Source organism: Colobus angolensis, unplaced genomic scaffold, assembly GCF_000951035.1.
Source record: "Colobus angolensis palliatus isolate OR3802 unplaced genomic scaffold, Cang.pa_1.0 Scaffold102, whole genome shotgun sequence".
Lineage (NCBI taxonomy): Eukaryota > Metazoa > Chordata > Mammalia > Primates > Cercopithecidae > Colobus > Colobus angolensis.
In genome coordinates this window covers 2,726,061-2,750,175 of record NW_012111142.1, presented here as the reverse complement: position 1 = coordinate 2,750,175, position 24,115 = coordinate 2,726,061, and the positions used below count along the sequence as shown (strand labels likewise).

General features: G+C 35.8%; 1 protein-coding gene across 3 annotated transcripts in view; it reads left to right on the top strand.

Annotated features, from left to right (window-relative positions):
- The window catches only part of ATG4C (autophagy related 4C, cysteine peptidase), a 96,385-nt gene extending 77,890 nt beyond the window's left edge, over nt 1-18,495 (top strand). For 2 of the 3 annotated variants that reach the window (XM_011940989.1, XM_011940983.1), the window contains exon 11: nt 17,219-18,495. In XM_011940989.1, coding sequence (XP_011796379.1) covers nt 17,219-17,386 — 168 coding nt within the window. In that variant the 3' untranslated portion in view covers nt 17,387-18,495. The remainder of the gene's footprint in view (nt 1-17,218) is intronic. The other variant, XM_011940995.1, reaches the window with a different exon arrangement.
- Nucleotides 18,496-24,115: the final 5,620 nt, after the last annotated feature.

Here is a 24,115-nt window from a genome sequence, read left to right as displayed (position 1 = left end):
AAGTGAACAATAGAGTTTGGCATGATGGGGAGAGCAGAATTTCAAGTCAGTTTAGTAGTATCTTTTATTTCATTGAAATGGTCAACTGTGGAAATCCCTGTGGACAGGGAGGCGAATGGTCTAGGAGAGTTGAGAGTAGAAAATTTGAAGGTCAGATGAATATGATGAAATCAGGTTTAATGGAGTGCCTCCAAAACAACCACTCTTCTGTTCTTCGCCTTCTTCAGATTTCAGCATCTCTTTGGAATAGTTCTATTTAACACTGTCTCCAATCTTCCTGTTAATAATCTTCCTCCCTACCTCCCCTCATGTCTGAGTAATTATGTTGTTGAAATCTTTTACGTTCTTTTTTCTTTCCTATATCGTTTTTAAATTACAGAAAGACATGTTATAAAAGTCTCCAATTGTGATGGTAGGTTGTCTGTTTCTCCTTTAAGATCTTTTTTGTTTGTTTGTTTTATACATTTTGAGGCTTTGTTATTAGTTACATACAAACTTAGGACTGTTAGGTCTTCCTATTGAATTACAACTTTTAAATGTTCCTCTATGTCTTAGTAATATTTCTTACCTTAAATTCTGTTTTTGTACTTTGTGTCATCAAATACTTGAATCCTGTAGGATTTTAAATTCCACAAGGCATTGTGTTTTAAAGAGTCAGTATTACCCTTTCTGATGCCCTTCATTTTTTTTCCTGTTTTTACTCTGCTTCCTTTTGGGATCATTTCACTTGTCTCTGAAGAACTTTATTATTTCTTTTAGTGCTGTTACCTGGTGATAAATTCTCTCAGCTTTTGTTTGAACACATCTTTATTATGCCTTCATTTAAAAATGGAAACAATAGCAAATTTATAGAAAAGTTGTAAATATATGGCCGGGCGCGGTGGCTCAAGCCTGTAATCTCAGCACTTTGGGAGGCCGAGACGGGCGGATCACGAGGTCAGGAGATCGAGACCATCCTGGCTAACACAGTGAAACCCCGTCTCTACTAAAAAATACAAAAAACGAGCCGGGCGAGGTGGCGGGCGCCTGTAGTCCCAGCTACTTGGGAGGCTGAGGCAGGAGAATGGCGTAAACCCGGGAGGCGGGGCTTGCAGTGAGCTGAGATCCGGCCACTGCACTCCAGCCTGGGCAACAGAGCAAGACTCCGTCTCAAAAAAAAAAAAAAAAAAAAAAGAAAAGTTGTAAATATAATACAAATAATTTTTTCCTGAACCATTTGAGAATAAATTGTTAGCATGATGCCCCATTACCCTTGAATAGTTGAGTGTGTACTTCTTACTAAGAAATAAGGACATTCTCCTATATAATCACAATATAACTATCAGAATCAGGAAAGTGGCATTGTACATTATCACCGTTTAATTCCCAAAAAATTATTCAGGTTTCACCAGTTGTCCAAATAGTGTCTATGTAGCAAAAAGATTGAGTTCACAATAATGTTACATTTATGCATCTTAAATCTTCTTTAATCTGGAACGGTTAATCATCTTTTTTGATTTTCACATTATATTTTTTAAGATAACAGGATACATGTTTCTTAGTCTTTTACAGGACACTTTTGAAAATTTTGTAGATTGTCCTCTCAATTTGGGTTTGTCTGTACAGTTTCCTCATTAATTTCAGGTTATACATCTTTGCCAGATATATCACTAAAGTGCTATGTTTTTTTGACTACTTCCTGGTGATTGGCGTGTGATTTTTATTGTCTCTTTATTGGTGATGCTAACTTTGACCCCTTGGTTAAAGTGATGTCTGCTGTCTGCCAGGTTCCAGTCTGTCTTCCACATACCCAGTTGACCTCCACCTGGACATGAATACCTACTTTCCCCAGCCCCGTCTAGTGGCTTTAAAAATGAATTGTTTGGGAGGGGAAGGGAAGAGGAAGAGCTTGCCTTTGTTGTTGAAGGATATTTTTACTGGATATAGAATTCCATGTTAGCAGTTGTTTTCTTTCAGTATCTTAAAGATATTTATTCCATTATCACTGGCTTCTCTCATTTCTTAATAGACTTTGCCTCTCTAAGATTTTTATTTCTCAAGACTTAAATTGTCTTAATTGCCCTCAGATGCTTTCCAACAGTTGTTTTATCTATCATACTTTATCTTTTTTTTTTTTTTTTGGAGACGGAGTCTCACTCTGGCCCCCAGGCTGGAGTGCAGTGGTGCGATCTTGGCTCACTGCAACCTGTGCCTCCCAGATTCAAGTGATTCTCATGCCTCAGCCTCCTGAGTAGCTAGGATTACCAGTGCCTGCCACCATGCCCCGCTAAGTTTTGTGTTTTTAGTACAGCTGGTCTTTCACTATGTTGGCTAGGCTGGTCTCGAACTCTTGACCTCAGGTGATCACCCACGTCAGCCTCCCAAAGTGCTGGGATTACAGGTGTGAGCCACTGCACCTGGCTGTACTTCATCCATTTCTTGCGGTGGTTCTTGGTGGTAGGGTTGATTTGATATAAGCTACTCCATTATGATGCTCCTAATTATTATATTTATAAAATACTTGTTTTAGCTATTCTTTAAAGCTGTAAGATGTGACTATAAACTAAAAATATTTTTAAAATTTGTAACACAGAAGTTTTGTTTCTGTATTTCATTAGAATTTTGCCATGAGTACTATTTAGAGAGAGACGTAAGATCAAAGTTGTATCTTCTATTCATCCAAAGAAATTATGGTACTGAAGTAAATTATAAAAGTAAAGTAAAATAACAAATGAAAAGAATTTGATTATTAAATAAATGACAACTCCATTTTCCTGGGTGCTTAGCCCAAAAACTGGATCCCTTGCTCTGTCTCAGGAACCCCATGTCATACGCATCAGCAAATCCCATCATCTCTTCTTTAAAATGTACTTAGAATTTGATAATTTCTCACCACTCTCATTATTACCCTGGCCCATCTTCACATCTTCCTTGAAATTATTGCGGTAGCTCCCTAACTGATCTCCCTTGCTCTGTCCACAGTCTAGAAGCAACATAGCCGCCAGAGTGATTTTATTTAGAGTGTAACTAAGATTATGTTAATTTTTTAAAGAATCTTACAGTAGCTTTCTAACTCAGAGTGAAAGCCCAAACTCTTACAAACCCACAAGGCTTTATGTAAATGGAATCTCTGCTTCTCCCTGCTGGCTCTTTGAGCTCATTCCCTATCATTCTTCCTTAACTCTCTTGAGTACAGGCACACTAGTCTCCTTGAAAATGATCAGTGCCCACCCCTGTTTCATGGGTTTTGTTTGTTTCCTGTGCCTGGCATTCTCTTCCTGCAGATATTCTCATGGTTCTCTCCCTTCTTTCAGATCTTTACTCAAGTGTCACATTCTTAGGCCTTTCCTGGGCATCCTTTATACATACGGAATTCCCTTCCTTCATTGTTTTTTCTCCTAAGCACATATCACTATACACATACATGTATATATTCTGCTATATCATATATATATACACATTCTGTTTAGTTATCTATCATCTGTTTATTCCACTGAATGTCATCTCAACAAGGAAGGATTTTGTTGGTTTTGTTTATTTTTGTATCCCCAGTGCTTAGCACTGGCTATCACATTGTAGAAGGTCAGTAAATAATATTTGTTGAATGAAGAAATGAATTAAAGAGACTTTGTTATAAAGTTGTCTTACTTATAAGTTAGTAAAGAGGTCAGTGATTGAGTTATAGAAAATCTACAGTGTGTTTTTACCTAGTTCTTCTGTTTTCCTTAAATTGCTGTGTATTTATCTTAAAACTGGAATAGTCCTTTTATTCAATGCACAACTCAAAATATGTTTTGTTCAAAAAATTAATTTTCATATTTATCAAAGTAGGACATACACTAATTTTAAAAATGGAAATTGCAATAAAAGGCTTATGCTGAAAATCAGGAGTCCCTTGCCATGTTACTTCCCACTCCACAGAATACCTCCTCAGAGATATTCACTTTTAACTCTTTTAGCTATTTCTTTAGAATTTTACCTCTGCATTTCTAAGAACAATAAGTCTTCCCTTAACATCATTGATAGGTTCTTGGAAACTGTGACTTTAAATGAAACGATATAAAATGGAACTGGTTTTACCATAGGATAATTGATATAAACAAGAGTTAAGTTCCTAAGACATAGTTCTTGTCACAGAAGCATCACCAAACTTACAAATAAAGACTTAAATACTTCTAATATTAAACATTGAAATAAATATGAGCTGTACTTGTATTTAAGAAAGATTAAGGTATTTCACAGAGATGACCGAACATTTTTAAAAAATAAATAGCTACAAAGAGAACTAAGGAAATGAGAAAAAGAATGGGAATACTAGGCCGGGCGCGGTGGCTCAAGCCTGTAATCCCAGCACTTTGGGAGGCCGAGACGGGCGGATCACGAGGTCAGGAGATCGAGACCATCCTGGCTAACACGGTGAAACCCCGTCTCTACTAAAAAATACAAAAAAATTAGCCGGGCGAGGTGGCGGGTGCCTGTAGTCCCAGCTACTCGGGAGGCTGAGGCAGGAGAATGGCGTGAACCCGGGAGGCGGAGCTTGCAGTGAGCTGAGATCCGGCCACAGCACTCCAGCCTGGGCGACAGAGCGAGACTCCGTCTCAAAAAAAAAAAAAAAAAAAAAAAAAGAATGGGAATACTAACTCCAAGAAAAACAAAGCTTAGAAAAAAAGAAATGTAAGATAATTGTTTATCTTACAGTTGGTGGTGGATCAGTGAGCGACAGCAGTTGTGGTGGTGGGTTAAATCAAGGAATAGTTTGCAAAGTGAAAATTGTAAGAAGCATCTCCTACCACCACACAGTTCCATAACAATTACAAATCTGGCAGGCTCACTGAGTGCTTTGTTGCCACGTGTTTATTGTTAAGCATTTGTATGATTGTTGTATACCTTACACATTTTTATTTGGCAGTAATTTGTATTCATTCATTCTCCAGCTGGCCTATTCAGTTCAGGTTGTAGGTGGCCGGAGACTATTCTGGAGGCTCAGGACGCAAGGTGGGAAGCTACCCGGCGTAAGGTATACTCACACACACCCCACTATTCTCCCAGACTGGATCAGTGCAGACACACCGGCTCACCTCATGTTTGGGATGCAAAAGGAAACCAGAGAACTTGGAGTAACCTACTTACACAGGCATGAGGAGAATGTGCAGACTTCACACAGATGGCTGTGGCTGGGAATTGATTTTTTTTCTTCATGAACATTATAATCACACAACATTGAATGAAATGACATTATTTGGGGACCTGCTGTAATGTGCTTGTTCTGTAATTTCTTGATTAGTCCATTGTAAACATTCTTTGTTATTTTTCAGTTATAGTACTTGAGGATTTAACGGTCTTCCCACACCCTTTCACCTTGTTTCTCTTCTCCCAGCCATACTCACAGTACAGTTATAAAACAGATTTTGGTTAGTCACTATTCAGTGTTCACATTACACCTCCATAATACTGTTTACTAATCACATAATGTGCTATGATTACATTTCTTTTTTCCTGTCCTTTGTATATCTTGGAATTAGTACTCCTTCCCCCTTTTTTCATATCCTTAGTTCTGTTTTAACCTATTTATTTTTTTCCTAAATGTTTAGTTGTATCTGTCAACTACCTAGCGGTACGTTTTTCATAATTATAAACATAGGAAAAATTCTGTTTTTTTTCTGGAGATTTGCTCATTTCTGTTTTCTGTTCACTCTCGTCTTAACTGTTCTCTAGGCCTGGTGCGGAGTGGTCAGTTTGGAACTTCCTGATGCCACTTTCCTGTATTTGATCTCCTATCTTCTGAATCTTTTAGTTTATTCCTTTTTCTTGCTGGAGCATATTTTCTAGTACTTTCCTATGGAAAAGATGCATAGATGGTAAATTTTTTGAATTCCTGCATGTCGATCAGCTTTATCTTTTAATTTATTGATACTTTAATTGGATATGGAATTCTAAAATGAAAATAATTTTTCCCCTGAACTTTAGAAGCATTGTTCCACTCCCTTTTAGCATTTAGGGTTGTTAAGAAGTTCAGTGTCATTCTGCATTATTTTCCTCCAAATGAATTTTTTATTTCTCTGAAAGTTTTTAGGTTAGAATCCCAGCTCCATCACCTAATTGCTGTGTATCTTTAGTCACACTGCTTCCCTTCTTTGTGCATCAGCTTTCATGGAATGAAAATACTAATAGCTACCTTTCTCTGTAACATCACTATGAGGATTAAAGATTTAATAGACTAGTGCTTGGTTTATAGTAGCACTAAAATATTAGCTATAATTATTACTGTTATTTTTATTTTTGATACAGGATCTTGCTGTGTTGCCCAGGCTGGAGTGCATTGGTGCAATCATAGCTCACTGCAGCCCCTACCTCATGGGCTCAAGCCATCCTCCCACCTCAGCCTCCTGACTAGTTGGGACCACAGGTGTGTACCACCACAACAGCTAATTTTTACGTTTTTTGTAGAGACAGGGTTTCACTATGTTGCCCTGGCTGGTCTTGAACTCCTGGGCTCACACAATCCTCCTGCCTCAGTTTCCCAAAGTTCTGGGATTACAGGCATGTGCCACTGTACCCAGCCAGCTACAGTTATTTATCCCTAATATCTTGAAGCTTCATTATGTGTCTTGGTTTGCATTCTTTGTCATTGATTGTCCTGCTTCCATTATGGGAAATTTCCTTGAAATTAAAAATAATTGTTTCTTCTCTTTGTTCTTACCTTCTGAAACTCTTATTATACAGTTTGGATCTTCCGAATTGCTCCCTAATTTTTCTCTTTTTTCCTTCTGTTTCCCATGTCTTCATATTTTTGTCCTGGAAGATTTCCTCTGCTTTACCTTCTACCTATTCTATTGTTCTTAAATTTCAATTAGGATGCTTACATTTTTAGTTGTTATTGATATTTTTTTCTATTCTTTTTTCATGTAATTCTTTTCTTTTTTGTGGATGCAGTTTCTCTTTTCCCCTAGAAAATTAATTATAGTAATTTTGAAGTTTTCTTCTGTTTCGTTTGTTGTTTATGCTTCCTTCTGGACTCTTTCATGTTTTTGTTTGTTTGTTTGTTTGTTTTAGACGGAGTCTTGCTCTGTCGCCCAGGCTGGAGTGCGGCAGCATGATCTCGGTTCACTGCAAGCTCTGCCTCCCGGGTTCATGCCATTTACCTGCTTCAGCCTCCTGAGTAGCTGGGACTACAGCGCCCACCACCATGCCTGGCTAATTTTTTGTATTTTTAGTAGAGACTGTTTCACCGTGTTAGCCAGGATTGTCTCGATCTCCTGACCTCATGATCTGCTTACCTCAGCCTCCCAAAGTGCTGGGATTACAGGCGTGAGCCACCGCGTCCAGCTGTTTTTTCTTTTAATCATCTGGTTTTCCTTTATATGCTTTCCCCCAAATGACTAGTGACCTTCTCTCTGTTTATATTTAATAGTAAGGCAGTAAAAAGCTGAGTAGAAGCTCTATGTGTTTGAACTTGTCTTTTTAGCTGTTAACTTTCATAATAGGATGATCATGTAATGAACTTGCCTTTTTGTTGGGTAACCCCCACATGTTAGTAAGTGGTGGTCTTTTCTCTGGAGTTGTTTCATTTTCTCAAAGAAAAGTTCTGCCGTATCTTAAGAGCCTGTGGAATGAATATATGTTGTCTGCTTGAGCTCCAGGAGCAGGAAGTGAAGGATACCGAGGACCCTACGGTTTCCTATTTTTAGACTGACAATTACTCAGCTTCTGAAGTCATCACTGTGTCTAGTGTACTGGAGTTCATATCATTTTCTATTCAGTTTTTCCAAAGAATAAATCTTCATTTTCCTATATGGGGGATGGCTGGAGAGGGGGTGAAGAAGGGTATTGGTTGCAAGGAGGGACCTGGGAATTGAGTTCATACAAGTTTTTGTCAGTTTCCTTGGTTTTCATTTTGGGTCTCCCCTCTGCTTTCCATGATGTCTCTGGCCTTTGTATACTGTTGCTCTTCAAGTTCCGCAAGATGAATTTGCTTACTTTTCATGGGTATCCCACCGAAACATCTCCTTCCTAACTCACAAACTCGGGTTGCATTTCCCCTGCTCTGTTGTGTTGTAAATGGCCTGATGTAGATTATTTTTTATTTTATCTCATACCCCCTTTTATTCTTATTTTTTTCATTTGTTCTCAATTTAATGATTATTAATCATTTGGTCATTCAAGGATAAACATTGCCTGTTCATTGTTAATCTTATTACCTAGTAGTGCTGGTGTTTGAGGACAGAAAATCACAAATGAAAATGTACTAGGGAATGAATTATTTGATTGTGGAATGTATATCAACACAGGGGAAAAATTTACAAGTGGCTAGTTGACTTCTATCTGCAAAACACAATTTATATTATAGCCATTGAATCCCTGAGATCTTAGAGGTTATTTGGTCCAAAGCTAACATTTGTTGGGTCTTCACCTGTGGTATATTATCTCATTTAACCAACCAAACCTTCTGAGATAGTTACTTTTGTCTCCATTTTACAGATAAGGAATCTTATATTTAGAAAGGTTTAGCAGTGTTCACAAAGGCCACAGCTAATAAATGGTGGTACTGCGATTCACCTGAGACAGTGACTCAAGACTGTGTGCTCATAAGCACTATGCTGTGTAGTCCCCTATTTATACATCAGTCCATGTTCCAGACAGTTGAGTATCTAATCATTATTTCAGGTTATAGTGAGCTAATGACTTTTGCTGGAAGTATTTTCAATGTTCAGATAGACCCTTATTGCTAAAAACTTTCTTCTTTTGGTGAGTTGAAATCAGCCTGTATGTAGTCTTACAGAGTAAGAGAATAGGTTTGCTCTATAGTCGAGTAAGAGAATAGGGTTGTTTCCCCTTCTAGGACAATTACTCCCATTTTCTCCAGTGGTACAGAGTTTCCCATGCCCATCACTATTTTGGTAAAGGTCTTTTTGAAATCACTTTAGTGTTTCAGGCTTATGTTCACCTAGAGGTCCTCCTAGTTCTGTGTTTTCCACATGAAATCTGAGGGACTTTGTAACTTTCATAGGTCTTTTTTACTTCCGGGATCTAATGATAGAAACTGACTTCTTTTAAAATCTTCAGCAGCTTATAGTTTAGTTGGGGAGACATGAAATGGATGTTAAAGATAAATGACTGTACAATTAAATGCCAGAAGACTAATATTATGATAGTTCAATAATAATGATAAAGCCAACACATTAGATGCCAGGCAATCTTCTAAGTACTTTACATATATTAGCTGATTTAATCTGCACAACAACTTTGTGAGATAGATACTATCATTACTGACATTTCACAGCTAAGGAAAATGAGACAGGTATAGTAATTTGATTAATAAGTATCAGCCAAGTTTTGAGCTGATATTATCTAGCTCCACAGTGCATGTTTGTAATCCTTACATTGTACTAGACAAATGTATAGGACTTTGGAGAAGGGAATAATCACTATAGAGTGAGATAGTTGTCAGTGGAACTTGGACTGGAACTTTAAGTACTGGTGGAGTTTGGTACAATCAGACAAGAAGTATGAAGGATGGCTAGATGCTAGAAACATCCTGAGCAGAACCACCAAGGTCAAATGTTGTGGGAGATCTATGGTAGGATGTTTATGAGGTAGACTGTTTAAGGGAGCAGTGAAACCTAAATCTTGTGTTAATTTGGCTTATAGGGACCTGAGTGATCTGGCCCTGTGTACCACCCTTACTGTTTTCCTCTACCTGCAAGCCGCACTGGCTTGCTTTCTGTTCTTTGAATACGCAAAGTGTGCTGGCATCCTAGGGCCTTTGCACTCTATGATTTCCCTGCCTAGAGTGCTCTTCACCCAGAACTTTTATGTCTGGCTCCTTATTGTCATTCACAGGGGTCCCCGCCCTGGACCACGGACTGGTACCAGTCTGTGGCCTGTTAGGAACCAGGCCGCAAGCAGAAGGTGAGCGGCGGGTTAGCAAGCGAAGCTTCCTCTGTGTTTACAGCCGTTCCCATCACTACTCGCATTACCGCCTGAGCTCCGCCTCCTGTCAGATCAGCGGTGGCATTAGAGTCTCATAGGAGTGTGAACCCTATTGTGAACTGCGTATGCAAGGTATCTAGGTTGCATGCTCCTTATGAGAATCTAATGCTTGATGATCTGTCATTGTCTCCCATCATCCCCAGATGGGACAGTCTAGTTGTAGGAAAACAAGCTCAGGGCTCCGATTGATTCTACATTATGGTGAGTTGTATAATTATTTCATTATATATTGCAATGTAATAATATAAATAAAGTACACAATAAATGTAATGCACTTGAATCATCCTGAATCCATCCCCACCCCCCAGTCCATGGAGAAATTGCCATGAAATCGGTCCCTTGTTCCTGAAAGGTTGGGCACTGCTGGCTATTCAGGTTGCAGCTTGGTCTTTTCTGACCACACATCCTAAGGAAACCTTCCAGTCCTTCCTGAGCACATGAGCCGGTTTTATTTTTATTGTGGTTCTCATCTCTGAATGGTGTACAAACACCATTGGTTATCTATTCAGTACTCATCCCTCTTTCTTTTTTGCTGAAGAATCCTGATTTTGTTTGCAGTGACAGTATCCACCAAATACTCATTTTTCTAGTCTCCTATTTCTTTAGAAACACTTTGGTGTAAGTGAAATATAAGTGGGTGTGTGCTGGAAGTTTCTGGGAATGCTTTTGCTCTCCTGCTGTAATGGGATGTAGATGCAGTGCTGTTCTCTTACATCCACCTGCCCCTTCATTGAATATAAACTAACACTTGGGGTTTCAGCAGTCCTATTTCATTCAGAGAGAAAGGTCAAGAGAATTGTAGAAGCTGTTCATCTGACATCAGTTAATCAAAGTAGCCATATCAGACTGGTGAAAACAGTTCGTATTATTTGAAATTGTTGTTATTGTTTTCTATTTTTTATTTATTTGTCACTTGCAACAAAATATTCCTAATTAATGTAAATGATGTTGCCATTGATAGAAATGGAGAAGTCTGGAAGAGAGCTACTTTTAGGAGGAAGAAATGGAAATTTTATGATCAATTTAAATTGATGTTGCAGTCATGCCTCCACTGACTACTGCTGGAGATGGTAATGGTTACACCAGAACAAAACTACCTATGCTCAGATCCTGACTGTGTCAGTTACTAATTGTGTGACCTTATACGAGTCACCTAATCCCTCAATATTTCAGTTCTCCCATCTGCAAAAACATGGATGATAATAAAGCCTAGCAGAGAAATTGTTGAGACTGATAGTAGATAATATTAAGGAAGAGAATATAGAAGGAGTGAATGTAGAGAGAAGATAAAGGAACAATGGATTTTTATCTACGTTTCGGGATGTGGAAATAAGTAGAGTCAATGAAGGAGGAGATGGAGAATAAATCATTCAGAAAATAGAAGGAAAAACAGGAAAGCAAAATATCGCAGAAATCAGGGAAATGGTATTTTAAGAAAGAAATACTCAGAGGTGTTGATTGCAGTAGAAATAATAGAAACTAATAACAGGCCTTTTTATTTGAGGGCTAGAAGAAAGTATTTTTTTAAGAGAGTGTTTTAAGTACAGTGAGGGGTAAAAGTTGCATACAAGGATTAAGATTTTATAGTGAGGAAATAGGATAGTTAATATCACTTGCACACTTAGCTTAGTTTAACTATATGAGCTCTTGTAATCAAAAACAGGAATATATTTTTCCATGTATACTCTTTATTATATACAGTCATACATTGCTTAATGATGGGGATATGTTCTGATAAATGTGTTGTTAGGTGATTTCATTGTTGTGCAAACATAATTGGATGTACTTGCACAAACCTGGAATGGTATAGCCTACTACATACCTAGGCTGTATGGATGGGTTGAGTATATCCCTAATCTGAAAATCTGAAATCCAAAATGCATCAGAATTCAAAACATTTTGAGTGCTGACATGATACCAAAAGGAAATGCTGTTTGGGACATTTAGGATTTCAGATTTTGGATTTTTGAATTTTCAGCTTTGGAATGCTAAACCAGTAAGTGTATATAATGCAAATATTTCAAAATCTGAAAAAAATCCAAAATGGAAACACTTCTGGTCCTAAGCATTTCAGTTAAGGAATAGTCAACCTGTATAGCCTGTTGCTCCTAGACTACAAATCTGTACAGCATGTTACTGTACTGAATACTAGAAGCAATTATAACACAATGGTAAGTATTTGTGTATCTAAATGTATCTAAACATAGAAAAGATATTATAAAAAGATGGTCTAAAAAATTAAAAAATGGTGTACCTGTGTAGGGAATTTACATGAATGGCACCTGCAGGACTGGAGGTTGCTCTGGGTGAATCAGTGAGTCTATGGTGAGTGAATGTGAAGGCCTAGGACACTACTGTACACTATGGTAGACTTTATAAACACTGTACACTTAGGCTACACTAAATTTATGAGAAAACGTTATATTTCTTCAATAATAAATTAACCATATCTTTCTGTAACTTTTTTTTTTTTTTTGAGATGGAGTCTCGCCCTGTTGCAGGCGGGAGTGCAGTGGAGCAATCTTGGCTGACTGCAGCCTCCACCTCCCAGGTTCAAGCAGTTCTTTGCCTCAACCTCTCGAATAGCTGGGATTACAGGTGCCTGCCACCACGCCTGGCTAATTTTTGTATTTTTAGTAGAGATGGGGTTTCACCATCTTACTGTAACTTTTTAACTTTATAAACTTTTAAATTATTTTTAGCTTTTTGACTGTTTTATAAGCACTTAGCTTAAAACACACATTGTACAGCGCTACAAAGATATTTTCTTTCTATTCTTATTCTAAGATTTTTTCTATTTTTAAATTTTTAAATTTTTTTCCTTTTAAACTTTTTTGTTAAAAATGAAAACACAAACATACACATTAGTTTAGGCCTACCCAGGGTCAGGATCATCAATACCGCTATCTTCTACCTCCACGTCTTGTCCCACTAGAAAGTCTTCAGGGACAGTAACACACATGGAGCTGTCATCTCCTATGATAATAGTGCCTTCTTCTGCGGTGCCTCCTAAAGCACCTGCCTGAGGCTGTTTTATAGGTAATTTCTTTTTTAAAAAGTAAAATGAGTGCACTCTAAAATAATAAAAAATATTGTATAGTAGTAAGTCATTTATTATCAAATATTATGTACTATACATAATTTTATCTGCCATACAATCAGTTTGTTTACACCAGCATCACTATAGACTTGTGAATAATGCATTGTGGAATGACATTATGACAGCTGTGACAACACTAGGTGATAGGAATTTTTCAGCTCCATTATCTTATAGGACCACTGTCGAATGTGGTCCTTGTTGACTGAAATGTTATTATGTGGCACATGACTGTACTATTTACATTACTATATATTTTACATTTATACATATTACTGAACAGGGTTGTGTGCACAAGATTATGCATATCACCCTTTAAGCAATTTAAAGACTTGTTAAAGGTGATTTTTGACAATGCTTGATTTTGCAATATGGGCTGACTTTAGAGCTTAACTACTACATAGGGTATAGCTCTAGTGTGGTGAATATATGCTACATAGCTATACACTGCCCTGTACTGGGTATAAAAAGTTTTGGCTTGAGGAGAAGCGATCATCTCCTGGTTCTATTTCTGTCCTACCAACTACTAGCTTTATTATGGTATACATTGCTTAACTTCTGTCCTCCAGCTTTTTCATTTGTAAATTCTGAAACCTGTCAACTGAGTACTTGTGATAAAAATATTTGATCTCCTGAAATCTATGCTTTGCCTTTTAGCTAATAAAGTAGATTCAGTGTAGCTTTAGCTGTGTTACTACAATATAACAGAGTTTAGAATTGCCTGTTCTAAAGTTGTTGAGCAAACCACTGAATTCCCTTTTAAAAAACAACTATGAGATGGTTAATTCAGTTACCTTAAAAATTTTTTTAAATAATAGTTTTCTCCTACTATGTAATAGAAGAATTACATGTTAGAAAGTTTGAAAAATAGGCTGACCGTGGTGACTCATGCCTGTAATCCCAACACTTTGGGAGGCAGAGGCAGATGGATCATTTGAGTTCAGGAGTTTGAGACCAGCCTGGGCAACATAATGAGACCCCATCTGCATAAAAAATACAAAATTAGCCAGGTACGGTGGCACATACCTGTAGTCCCAGCTACTCGGGAGCCTGAAGTAGAAGGACCATTTGAGTCCAGGAGATCGAGGCTGCAGTGAGCCGTGATCATGCCACTGCACTCCAGCATGGGCGACAGAGTGAGAGTATGTTTCAAAAGAAAGAAACTTGGAAAATACAAGTGTGTGCGTAGACACACACACACACACACACACAGAGATACACGAGAAAAATCACTAATTATTTCATTCAGAGATAACTTAATATTTCGTTATCTTTCCTTTCAGTCTTTTCAAAATATATATTTGAAATTATTTTAACATAATTGAAACTAAATTTTATAGCTTATTTTTTTTGAGACAGAGTCTCACTCTGTCACCCATGCTGGAGTGCAGTGGCACGATCTTGGCTCACTGCAAGCTCTGCCTCCCGGGTTACGCCATTCTCCTGCCTCAGCCTCCCGAGTAGCTGGGACTGTAAGTGTCCACCACCACAAAAAATAATTTTTTGTATTTTTAGTAGAGACGGGATTTCACCGTGTTAGCCAGGATGGTTTCAATCTCTCTACTTCGTGATCCGCCCGCCTCGGCCTCCCAAAGTGCTGGGATTACAGGTGTGAGCCACTGTGCCTGGCTTATATCTTGTTTTTTTTTAGGATTATATAATAAACATTTTCCAAGTTTTCAAATAATTTAGATTAACTTTTATTTTGTATAGTATCTCCATGTCACATAGATAGCCTAAATTGTATTTTTTCATTTGGATTTTATATCATCCATTATGGAAGGACTTTTAAGGTTTTGACAGTGTAGCCATTCTTGTAATATAAAATAGAACACTAACCTTTTCACATTTTAAAATTTCAGAATCGGGCCGGGCGCGGTGGCTCAAGCCTGTAATCCCAGCACTTTGGGAGGCCGAGACGGGTGGATCACAAGGTCAGGAGATCGAGACCATCCTGGCTAACACGGTGAAACCCCGTCTCTGCTAAAAAATACAAAAAACTAGCCGGGCGAGGTGGCGGGCGCCTGTAGTCCCAGCTACTCCGGAGGCTGAGGCAGGAGAATGGCGTAAACCCGGGAGGCGGAGCCACTGCACTCTAGCCCGGGCGACAGAGCCAGACTCCGTCTCAAAGAAAAAAAAAAAAAAAATTCAGAATCAAATTGTGATTAAAGCTGCTATTATATACATCCATGTGCAGGATTTTATGTGGACATAAATTTTCAACTCATTTGGGTAAACCTTTAATATATTGTTCATTTGATACTCTTTAAAATATTTAAATAAACTCAGGAAAGTTTGGAAAATAATTCTCCCAGCCTGAATCAATAAATATTGTGCATAAGGAGACCATTTGCAAAAAGATTTGCAAAAAGTAGATGCATTTTTAAATTAAAGGGTAGCAGGTTCCTTTCTGACATTTTTTTTCACCTGGGACACAGATTTGAATCTTAACTTTGATGAGCAACTTAGTCCTATATTAATAAACCCGGATAGCTCCTTTCTTAATGTTGAAAGAAAGGACGAAGAGATGATAATGTTAACTCTGCTGTGTTGATCTCAAAATGATACATGGATACTTGCCCGTTAGATGCTGGACTTTTACAAGTGACATTAAAGGAATATAAAAATAACAACAGTTTTTGGACTATATTCCAGCTATTGGCTGGAGGTGAAAGATGATTAATCAGATGCCAATAGTCTCTGCCTCTTATTTTTCATTTTACACATTTTTGCTCTTCTCTCTTACCTCTTTTGTAGGATATAAATAAATTTCAGCAATGTATAAATAAGCACAGTATGAACTATAGGATCTGATTTTTGTCATGTCTAGTTTTGTTAATATTGATTGTTTTTAAATGGTTCATTTCCATTCAGTTAAAAATATGTTTTATATAGCTGTCTCATTGAAATATTTTTAATTTTCATCATATGCTAGGCTTACCTATCTGGCTATGTTTCAAGAGAATCTATAAATGTAATATATAAGAAATTGATGATCCTTCAGGTGAATGTTGACATTTGAGATAATGTAGTTTTACCTCTGAAATTATCTTTTAAAAACAAATTGCATTTAACTGACAACAATTATGATGTATATAAATATTGTATTCTTTTTAGCATTCTCTGTAAATTGCATAGTAACTTTTCGGAATCCCTGTGGCCCTGATTACCTATTGAAAATTTCTTTTTGTCAAAACATCCTTTATTCAAAGTGTTTAATTCATTTTTTAAGGAAAATCATTAAAATTTTTGAATAAAACTTGTTTAACAGAAATATTTAAAATTGTTTATATTATACTTGTGAATTCCAAACTGATGGGCTATAAAGATTGTGAGTATCCTCACAAAATTCTAGGAATTGCCTTTTTTTTGTATGTAGTGTAACTTTAGAAGATAATATATAAAATGTGGATTATTACTATTTGTGAGAAGACCATTTTTCATGTTGACTAGATTATTGTAGAAATAGTTTACTTAAAATATTTTTTAAAAGAGAATCTTTGAAAAGACCAAAGTTATTTTTTAAAAATAACTTCATATTATTGCTTTTGATCTTCTTAACAGTTCTCTGAGGTAGAAAAATTGGATTTCTTTTGCTCTGTTTTTATACACTTGATCTTAGCCAAAAAGCCAAGCAGTGATTGCCCTGTTTTATAGATGTTATTCAGGTAGAGTGATGTGTCCAAGGTCACATCAAGGTAAGTTACAAAACAGAGATTAGAATGGGCCTTCTGACTCAGTTTACTGCCTAGATTACCAAACACTCTTTGACAGTATTTTACCATAGTCAGTGATACCATTTTGTTTCATTGTCTATTACTACCTAAAGAAGATAAATTACAACCTAACTCTCTAGTATTTTTTCAAACTAATGTGACCAGAAAACTTACTTTGGGGAAGTGGGAGGGGTGAATGAGCATATTCTTTGATGATTTAATTCTAATGAAGAAGCATGTATTTACCTATAAATAAACAATACAATGCTAATCACTTTTTGTCTTTTAGCCAGAACAGGTAAAGGAATAGCACTGGGTGAATGTAAATGAAAGAAGCTAACAGGGGAGGTTCAGGGCTAAAACGGTAGATTTGTCATGTGGTCTTAGTGTGCACTATTGCATCCAATAAGGGATTCTTCTATACTTTCTGTTACAGATGCTGAAATTTTCTTCTAAGGAGAAATATCCCTTATTTACTTTTGTAAATGGTCATTCCAGAGACTATGATTTTACATCTACTACAACCAATGAAGAAGACCTTTTTTCAGAGGATGAAAAGAAACGATTAAAAAGATTTAGCATGGAAGAGTTTGTCTTGCTTTAAAGATTAGCACATTTGTGCTTGATGAGAAGAATTCCATTGAAAGGGGAAAATGAAGAGAAACAAGTGTATTCGAAATGTTTATTTTCACAAATATCTTAATTTTTTATGTTCTTTAAGAAAAAGAACATTTGAAAATATAAAAGTTTAAAGATATTTTTCTAAAAGAGGAATGATTTAATGAATCTTGCTTTCTAATAAATAAATTGAGTGATTCTGGTTGCATTCCTATTTCCCTAAGATCTACTAGTGATAATTCTACCTTAACTGTAAGCCTTTTAGTCTTCGAAGTCTTCCACCTGAGCCCATTGTTCTCATGCAGGTTTTGTGATATTAACCCTCCCCCAAAGACTGGGATCACCAGATAGTTTCAAAATTCTCAGTTTGTACTAATGACCAGAAGATCAGAGAAGGAAACTTTAATGCTGTCTAGCCTACTGCTATTAATGCAATCAAAGAATGCTTTTGCATATGTGTTGATAATTAAATAGTATTTGTTAACTGTGATATGCATACACTTATATAAGCAGAATTATGAGTTAAAGTAATATTTCACATTATGATTTTTATAATGGCTCCTCATTATGCTTGCTGTTGAACCTTTTATGAGGAGTGAATATAAAGTATTGGTTTTCCCTCACAAATTTAAAGGTTATGTTATTAATACTGTTATAACTGCATCCAATCAAATCAGATAAAGGCAACTATAAAATAGTAGTAGTGTTTGTTTCCTATCCCAAGGGCAAAATTTTATGGGAACTCAATTTATTATGCAGTTTTCAAATCTAAAGTACCAAGAAAGATGTCACTAGGTTCTCTTCTATGTGATTTTTGTTTTTTATATAAAGCAGTGTAGTGGTGTTTAGAAGCTGAGGCCACCTATAAGGCAAATCTGCCTTAAGTGTATTATTTGTTACTTAAAGGCAAATTTGTGATCTAAAAGTACAAGAGTGATTATTGAGCTAGGATTATAAAATACATAATAAAGATGTGAGAAGATAAAATGCTTTTGTTTTGGTTTTAATGTTGGGATTATTTTAATCCTTTCATTTGAATCGGTGTCTCAAATGAGTTCTGTTCATTTATAATAAATGCATATATTGCTTTGAAAACAATATTAATTGTTTTAAGTGGAGCTTTCATGTTTCAGTGTAGAAACGTTACTTATAAAGACATAAAATTGTGCATCATCTAAAGCCATTGATCTCTTCCATCAGAAAACCTATTTGTTTAGAGTTGCATGTAAAACTGAAAGAGAGGGTGGGCAGATTGTTTTAGTATATCTGATGAGAAAAATCAGATTTGACATTTCTCAGTGAGGATGACTTACTGAATTGAAATAAATAGTCTGAAATCTAAAAATTTTCTTTAGTCTGGATACAGACAGGAAAAATTAAGTCCAATACTAATTTTTCTAGAATGTCAAAGCAATATAGGAACCAGAAGCCAGTGGTATACCAGATTTTATACAGTGCAGTCCTCTGATCTAAGCTATTGCAATTTGCTATTCCTACATAGCTGCAGTATTCACAGGACTCTACAGTAAACACATCCAATGAGAGCACCCATACCTTCAAGTGGGTCTGAACCAGTTGTCAATGTTCTTACAAGAACTAATATGAAAGCTTAAGAGCTGCAGAGTAGCATTGTTATTTCCTCAACATATTTAGGGATCATTTTTAGGTAGATTTTTGGAATGAGACAAGATTACACCTGGGCAAAGTTAATGTGAGAGGAGGCAAAAATTTTCTTTACATTGAATTGTATGGAAAACACTCAGTATATTTTACCGACAAATCTTACAATATAGTCATCCTCATGACTGGGAATAAATGTTTGGAATCAAATTGTTTTACATAATATGCACACATAACAGTATTGACTTATATGTGTAAGTGAGTGAATGCATGCATGATAATTGAGAGAGGGTCAGTTTATTTTGCCTGGTAATTCACCTTCAGTCAAAGACCAGCCAAAAGTTATGCTAATCTTTTATTTGGAAGGCAGCAACAAAAGTATATCATTAGAGTTAGAATAAACGTACTGTACATCCTGGTTTCAGACTTTGTTGTGAACACAGATTTCATTTCAAGTTCTGACAGCTAGTAAACTCAGTCAATAAAGCTTATGGATGATCTCTTTCAGCCTGGAATAAAGGAAAGTCAAAAAGGACAAGATTCTAAGATGAGTGTTCTGTTAGAATTATGATAGGAGAATCCTCCATTTGCACATCAATATTAAGATACTGGATTTTACCATTAACATTTCAGAAATGAATTTTTAAAATTCTTGATGTGACTTTTTGATGGTGAAGATTTCTTTTCTCTTTTCTTCATAAGATTTGACACTTTGAATCCCTTTTTGTCAAGGTGTTAACCACCAGCAGGCAATCTTAAGAGTCATAATTTGCTGAATGAGTGAAGGAAAAGATCCTTTGTAATGTAAGTATAACCAGAAAATTTCCTTGAGGTATTCATATTTCTGTTTTTACATTAAACCAACCTCATTAAATCTGTATTAGTGAGAAGACAGCTGTAGAGGATTACAAATTTAGGTTGCTTTTGTGTTCTTTATCATTAGAATTTAACATTGTCCGAGGGCAAACATATCTAAATATATATGTTAATTCCATCTTGTTTTTAGAAGAATTAACAGCAAAAATGGCTTAGCTATATAATCTATCTAATTTTAGGTAATAATCTCTATTTTCTAGAGATCTCTAGTTCCCTTCTATTATTCAATACTAGTAGAAAGCACTTTATTCTTTTTCTTATTTTATTTTATTTTTTATTATACTTTTAAGTTCTAGGGTACATGTGCACAACGTGCAGGTTTGTTACATATGTATACATGTGCCATGTTGGTGTGCTGCATCCGTTAACTCATCATTTACATTAGGTATATCTCCTAATGCTATCCCTGCCCCCCTCCCCCACCCCACGACAGGCCCCTCTTTTTTTCTTTAATTTTTACTAGGAAGAAATTTCATTTTCATAGTTTAACACAGCTCACCTTTAATAGCTTGCATTTGACATTGTCTTTTTGACTATATGTTCCTACATAATCATGAAAAACTATAAAGGATTTTCTAAAATCAAGAACAGGAGGAAGGACAGATAATGACAGAACAACTTGAAAATATGAAATCACTACATGAATTGTTACTTAAACAGATATGGGTAGGAAACTGAGAATTTAAAATCATGGTGATATAGAAGCAAGATATTCAGAATATATGATAGATGCAATTCTTGGAAAGGATAAGGGATTATTTTCTATAAAAAAGGAGAGTAAATGTCTTCCCCAAAAAAACTCTAGGCGAGTGAATATTTATCGTGTGATATTTACTATACCCTCAGTATTGTCAGTCAACCACCATTCCATAGTGCTATTTATTTGAGCCTTTATACTGAGTACTCAGATACAGAACTGAAAAGGTGAAACATCAGGCCAGGAAAATTGGAAACATCCTATTGATTCTAAAATATAAATTTTATATCATTTTATAGTTTGAATCTTAAGTCAGTTTTAAAATCTTAAGCATTTTTGTGTGGCTTTCATGGTTATTTAAAGACTTTTTCCTTGCCTATAAACTTTGAAAAATATTATATTTAGAGTTGGTATTGCAGACACATTTTTGAGTTAGCATTTTCCTTTCTTTTTTACAGTCCTTCTTGACGTTATTGGTGGCAAGCAATGGCCCAAAACATTCACAACTACAGTTATAAAATTTCACTTATTCTCTCACAGTGACAAGAAAAATATGCTAAATGTGGAGAATACATGTTATTAGAAGGGAAGATTACTCTTTTACTGTGCTACCCTCTCTGCAACCAGTTCTTCTAGAAATGTAGAAACTCAGTCTTCCAAAATTGTCATCCAAAAGTGAATGATAAAATTGTTCTACTCAGAATTGTCTTTCATTTATATTATTTAAAAATTATTTATAAATATATATGTATTTATATGTATTATAAATACATATTTATACTAAGATAATATACATTAATAAAAATAGAGAAGTCAAGGGTTTTATAAGAAGTTGTTTTATAAACAGGAAAGGTAAACAAAAGCTGAAATCCAACAGAAGTTAGAACTAGGATGAGAGAATGACTAACAGCAAGTTTTGAGTGTATCTAGGCAAATACACCATAGCAAACTGATATAAAAATACATGAATTAAAAAGTATTGTGGGTTGGGATGATTTAAAGTTAAATGTAGGCAGTAGAAGAATGTAAATACTGATAAGGGCCAGTGGATATGGGGCTACCATGTTGCAGAACTCCACGGAACACTATTTTTTAGTATATGTTATATGAATGGTACTCCCTGGAATTGGGCAATGTAGCATTTCAGTTCCTAATATTTACATGCTACTTGCTATTTATGCTGCACTGTTCAGTTTAGTTCACTTGTATTAAAATATAGCTAATGAATCTAAGATGGGGAATTAGATCTGGGATTGATGGGATGATTAATGTCAGTTCTGGGACTTAGATGATCACATAATGGAACAGGTCAGGAGAGTCCATGGTCAACTGTCTGGTTATTTAAGTTATTTCTAAAATACTTTAAATAGATATCATATGGAAAGGATCAACCCATACTTACATGATACTTCAACACATTATTTTCATTTTTCTGTACTCCCTTCTACTTCAGGTTCATAGTCTCATTACTCTTTAAGCATGTTCAATAGGTTGAATTTTGATTCCTATTTCTTTATTCTGTTGATGAAGAAGGCCACCACTTATTCAGTCTTTCGTATTTGGATCTATATACTGACTGTTTTGTGCCTCTGACCTGCATGTTGGTCTTTCCCGTGACTTGTGATTGGCTTCTAGACCTGACCTGGGCTTGGCCAGTTTTATGGCCACTAGCACATGTCTATACCTAGAGAGACACTCTTGATTTTGTGTGTAATATGTTCCCATAAACACTTGAGACAGTTGAATATGAAGGAACTGAACAATAGATATTTTAAAACAGTATTTTAAGGAAAGTTCTTATGCAGAGAGTTAAAAATATCAAAATATTTAAAACAAAATTATTTTTAATCATATAGGCTTTTACATGGTCTTGATGATACACTTCTGGTATCTCACAGATGATCTTTATTTTTGTTCTTTTGTAGTAGAACATTCAATTGACTGACTTAAAGTTAACTTATAGTAGAATATACAGTTGACAGCATTTCATTGAGGCTAATGATTATTTCTGTCTTTATATTAATTAAATTTATGAGATCTACATTTCTTAGCACTAGTTTTAGCACTGATTTTTCTGTTTTCCTGCAAAATAAGAGGGAATGAAATATAAAATCCAACAATTATCTAATCTGCTATACAAAGATTGTGATATTAGCTGGCAGGCAGCATCAGCTTAGAGCTCAAAGTGCATCTTTGTCAGATGATGTTTAAAAGTCCAAATTCTATAATGTTTAAGGTGGCTCAGGGGTGTCAGATGATATATGTCTAATGTCGGCATAGTTCTGTATTCTTTTTGTTTTAGCCATTCTACTTGTGGGTGAAGTAGTATCTTGTGGTTTTCTTTGTTAAATAATAGCTTTATTGAGATGTAATTTACACATTAGACATTTCAACCTTTTAAAGTAAAATAAAAACCACAATTTAGTGGTTTTTAATATATTCACAGAGTTCTGTAATGATTACCATTACCAAATTCCTATTTTAATTACCCCAAAAAGCAGCCCTGTACCCACTCACTTCCTATTCTTCACCCTTCTTTTTTTCCATCCCCAGCCCTAGGAACCACTAATCTACTTTCTGCCTATATGGATTTGCCTGATCTGGACATTTCATCTAAATGGAACCATACGCTATATGTCCTTTTGTGTCTGACTTCTTTAACTTGCCATAATTTTTTTCAAGGTTCTTCCATGTTGTTACATGTATTTGTTAGCACCTCGTTACTTTTTTTTAATGACAGTAATATTCTATTAGATGGGTATACCACATTTTCTTTATTCATCATTTGATGGACATTTTGGTTTTTTCTACTTTTTAGCTACTATGAATAATGTTCAGAACATTCGTGTACATGAGTTTGTGTGGGTGTATATTTTCATTCCTACTGGATATTTGCCTAGGAGTAGAGTTGCTGGTCATGTTGATAACTATGTTTAACCATTTGAGGAACTCCTAAACTGTTTTCCAAAGTGGTTCACCATTTTACAATCCTAGCAGCAATGTATGAGGGTTCTGGCTTTTCTACTTTCTCACTAACCCTTGTTATTGTCTAGCTTTTAAATTTTAGCCAGCAGAATATGTGTGAATGGTACATTATTTTGATTTTGATTTTCATTTTCTTAGTGACTGATAATGTTGAGTATCTTTCCATATACTTGTTGACCACTTTCCTGTCTTCTTTGGAGAAATGTATACTTAAAATCTTTGCTCATTTTAAAATTAGGTTATTTTTGTTCATATTATTGAGTTGTAAGAGTTCTTTGCATATTCAGGATACAAGTACTTTATCAGGTATATGATTTACAAGCATTTTCTCTTGTTCTGTAGGTTGTCTTTTTAGTTTTTTTTTTTTTTAATATATATTTTGGCAGAGTCTCGTTCTGTCACCAAGGCTAGAGTGCGGTGGCATGATCTTGGCTCACTGTGACCCCCAGCTCCTGGGTTCAAGTGATTCTTGTGCCTCAGCCTCCCAAGTAGCTGGGATTACAGGCTTGCACCACCATGCTGGCTAATTTTTGTATT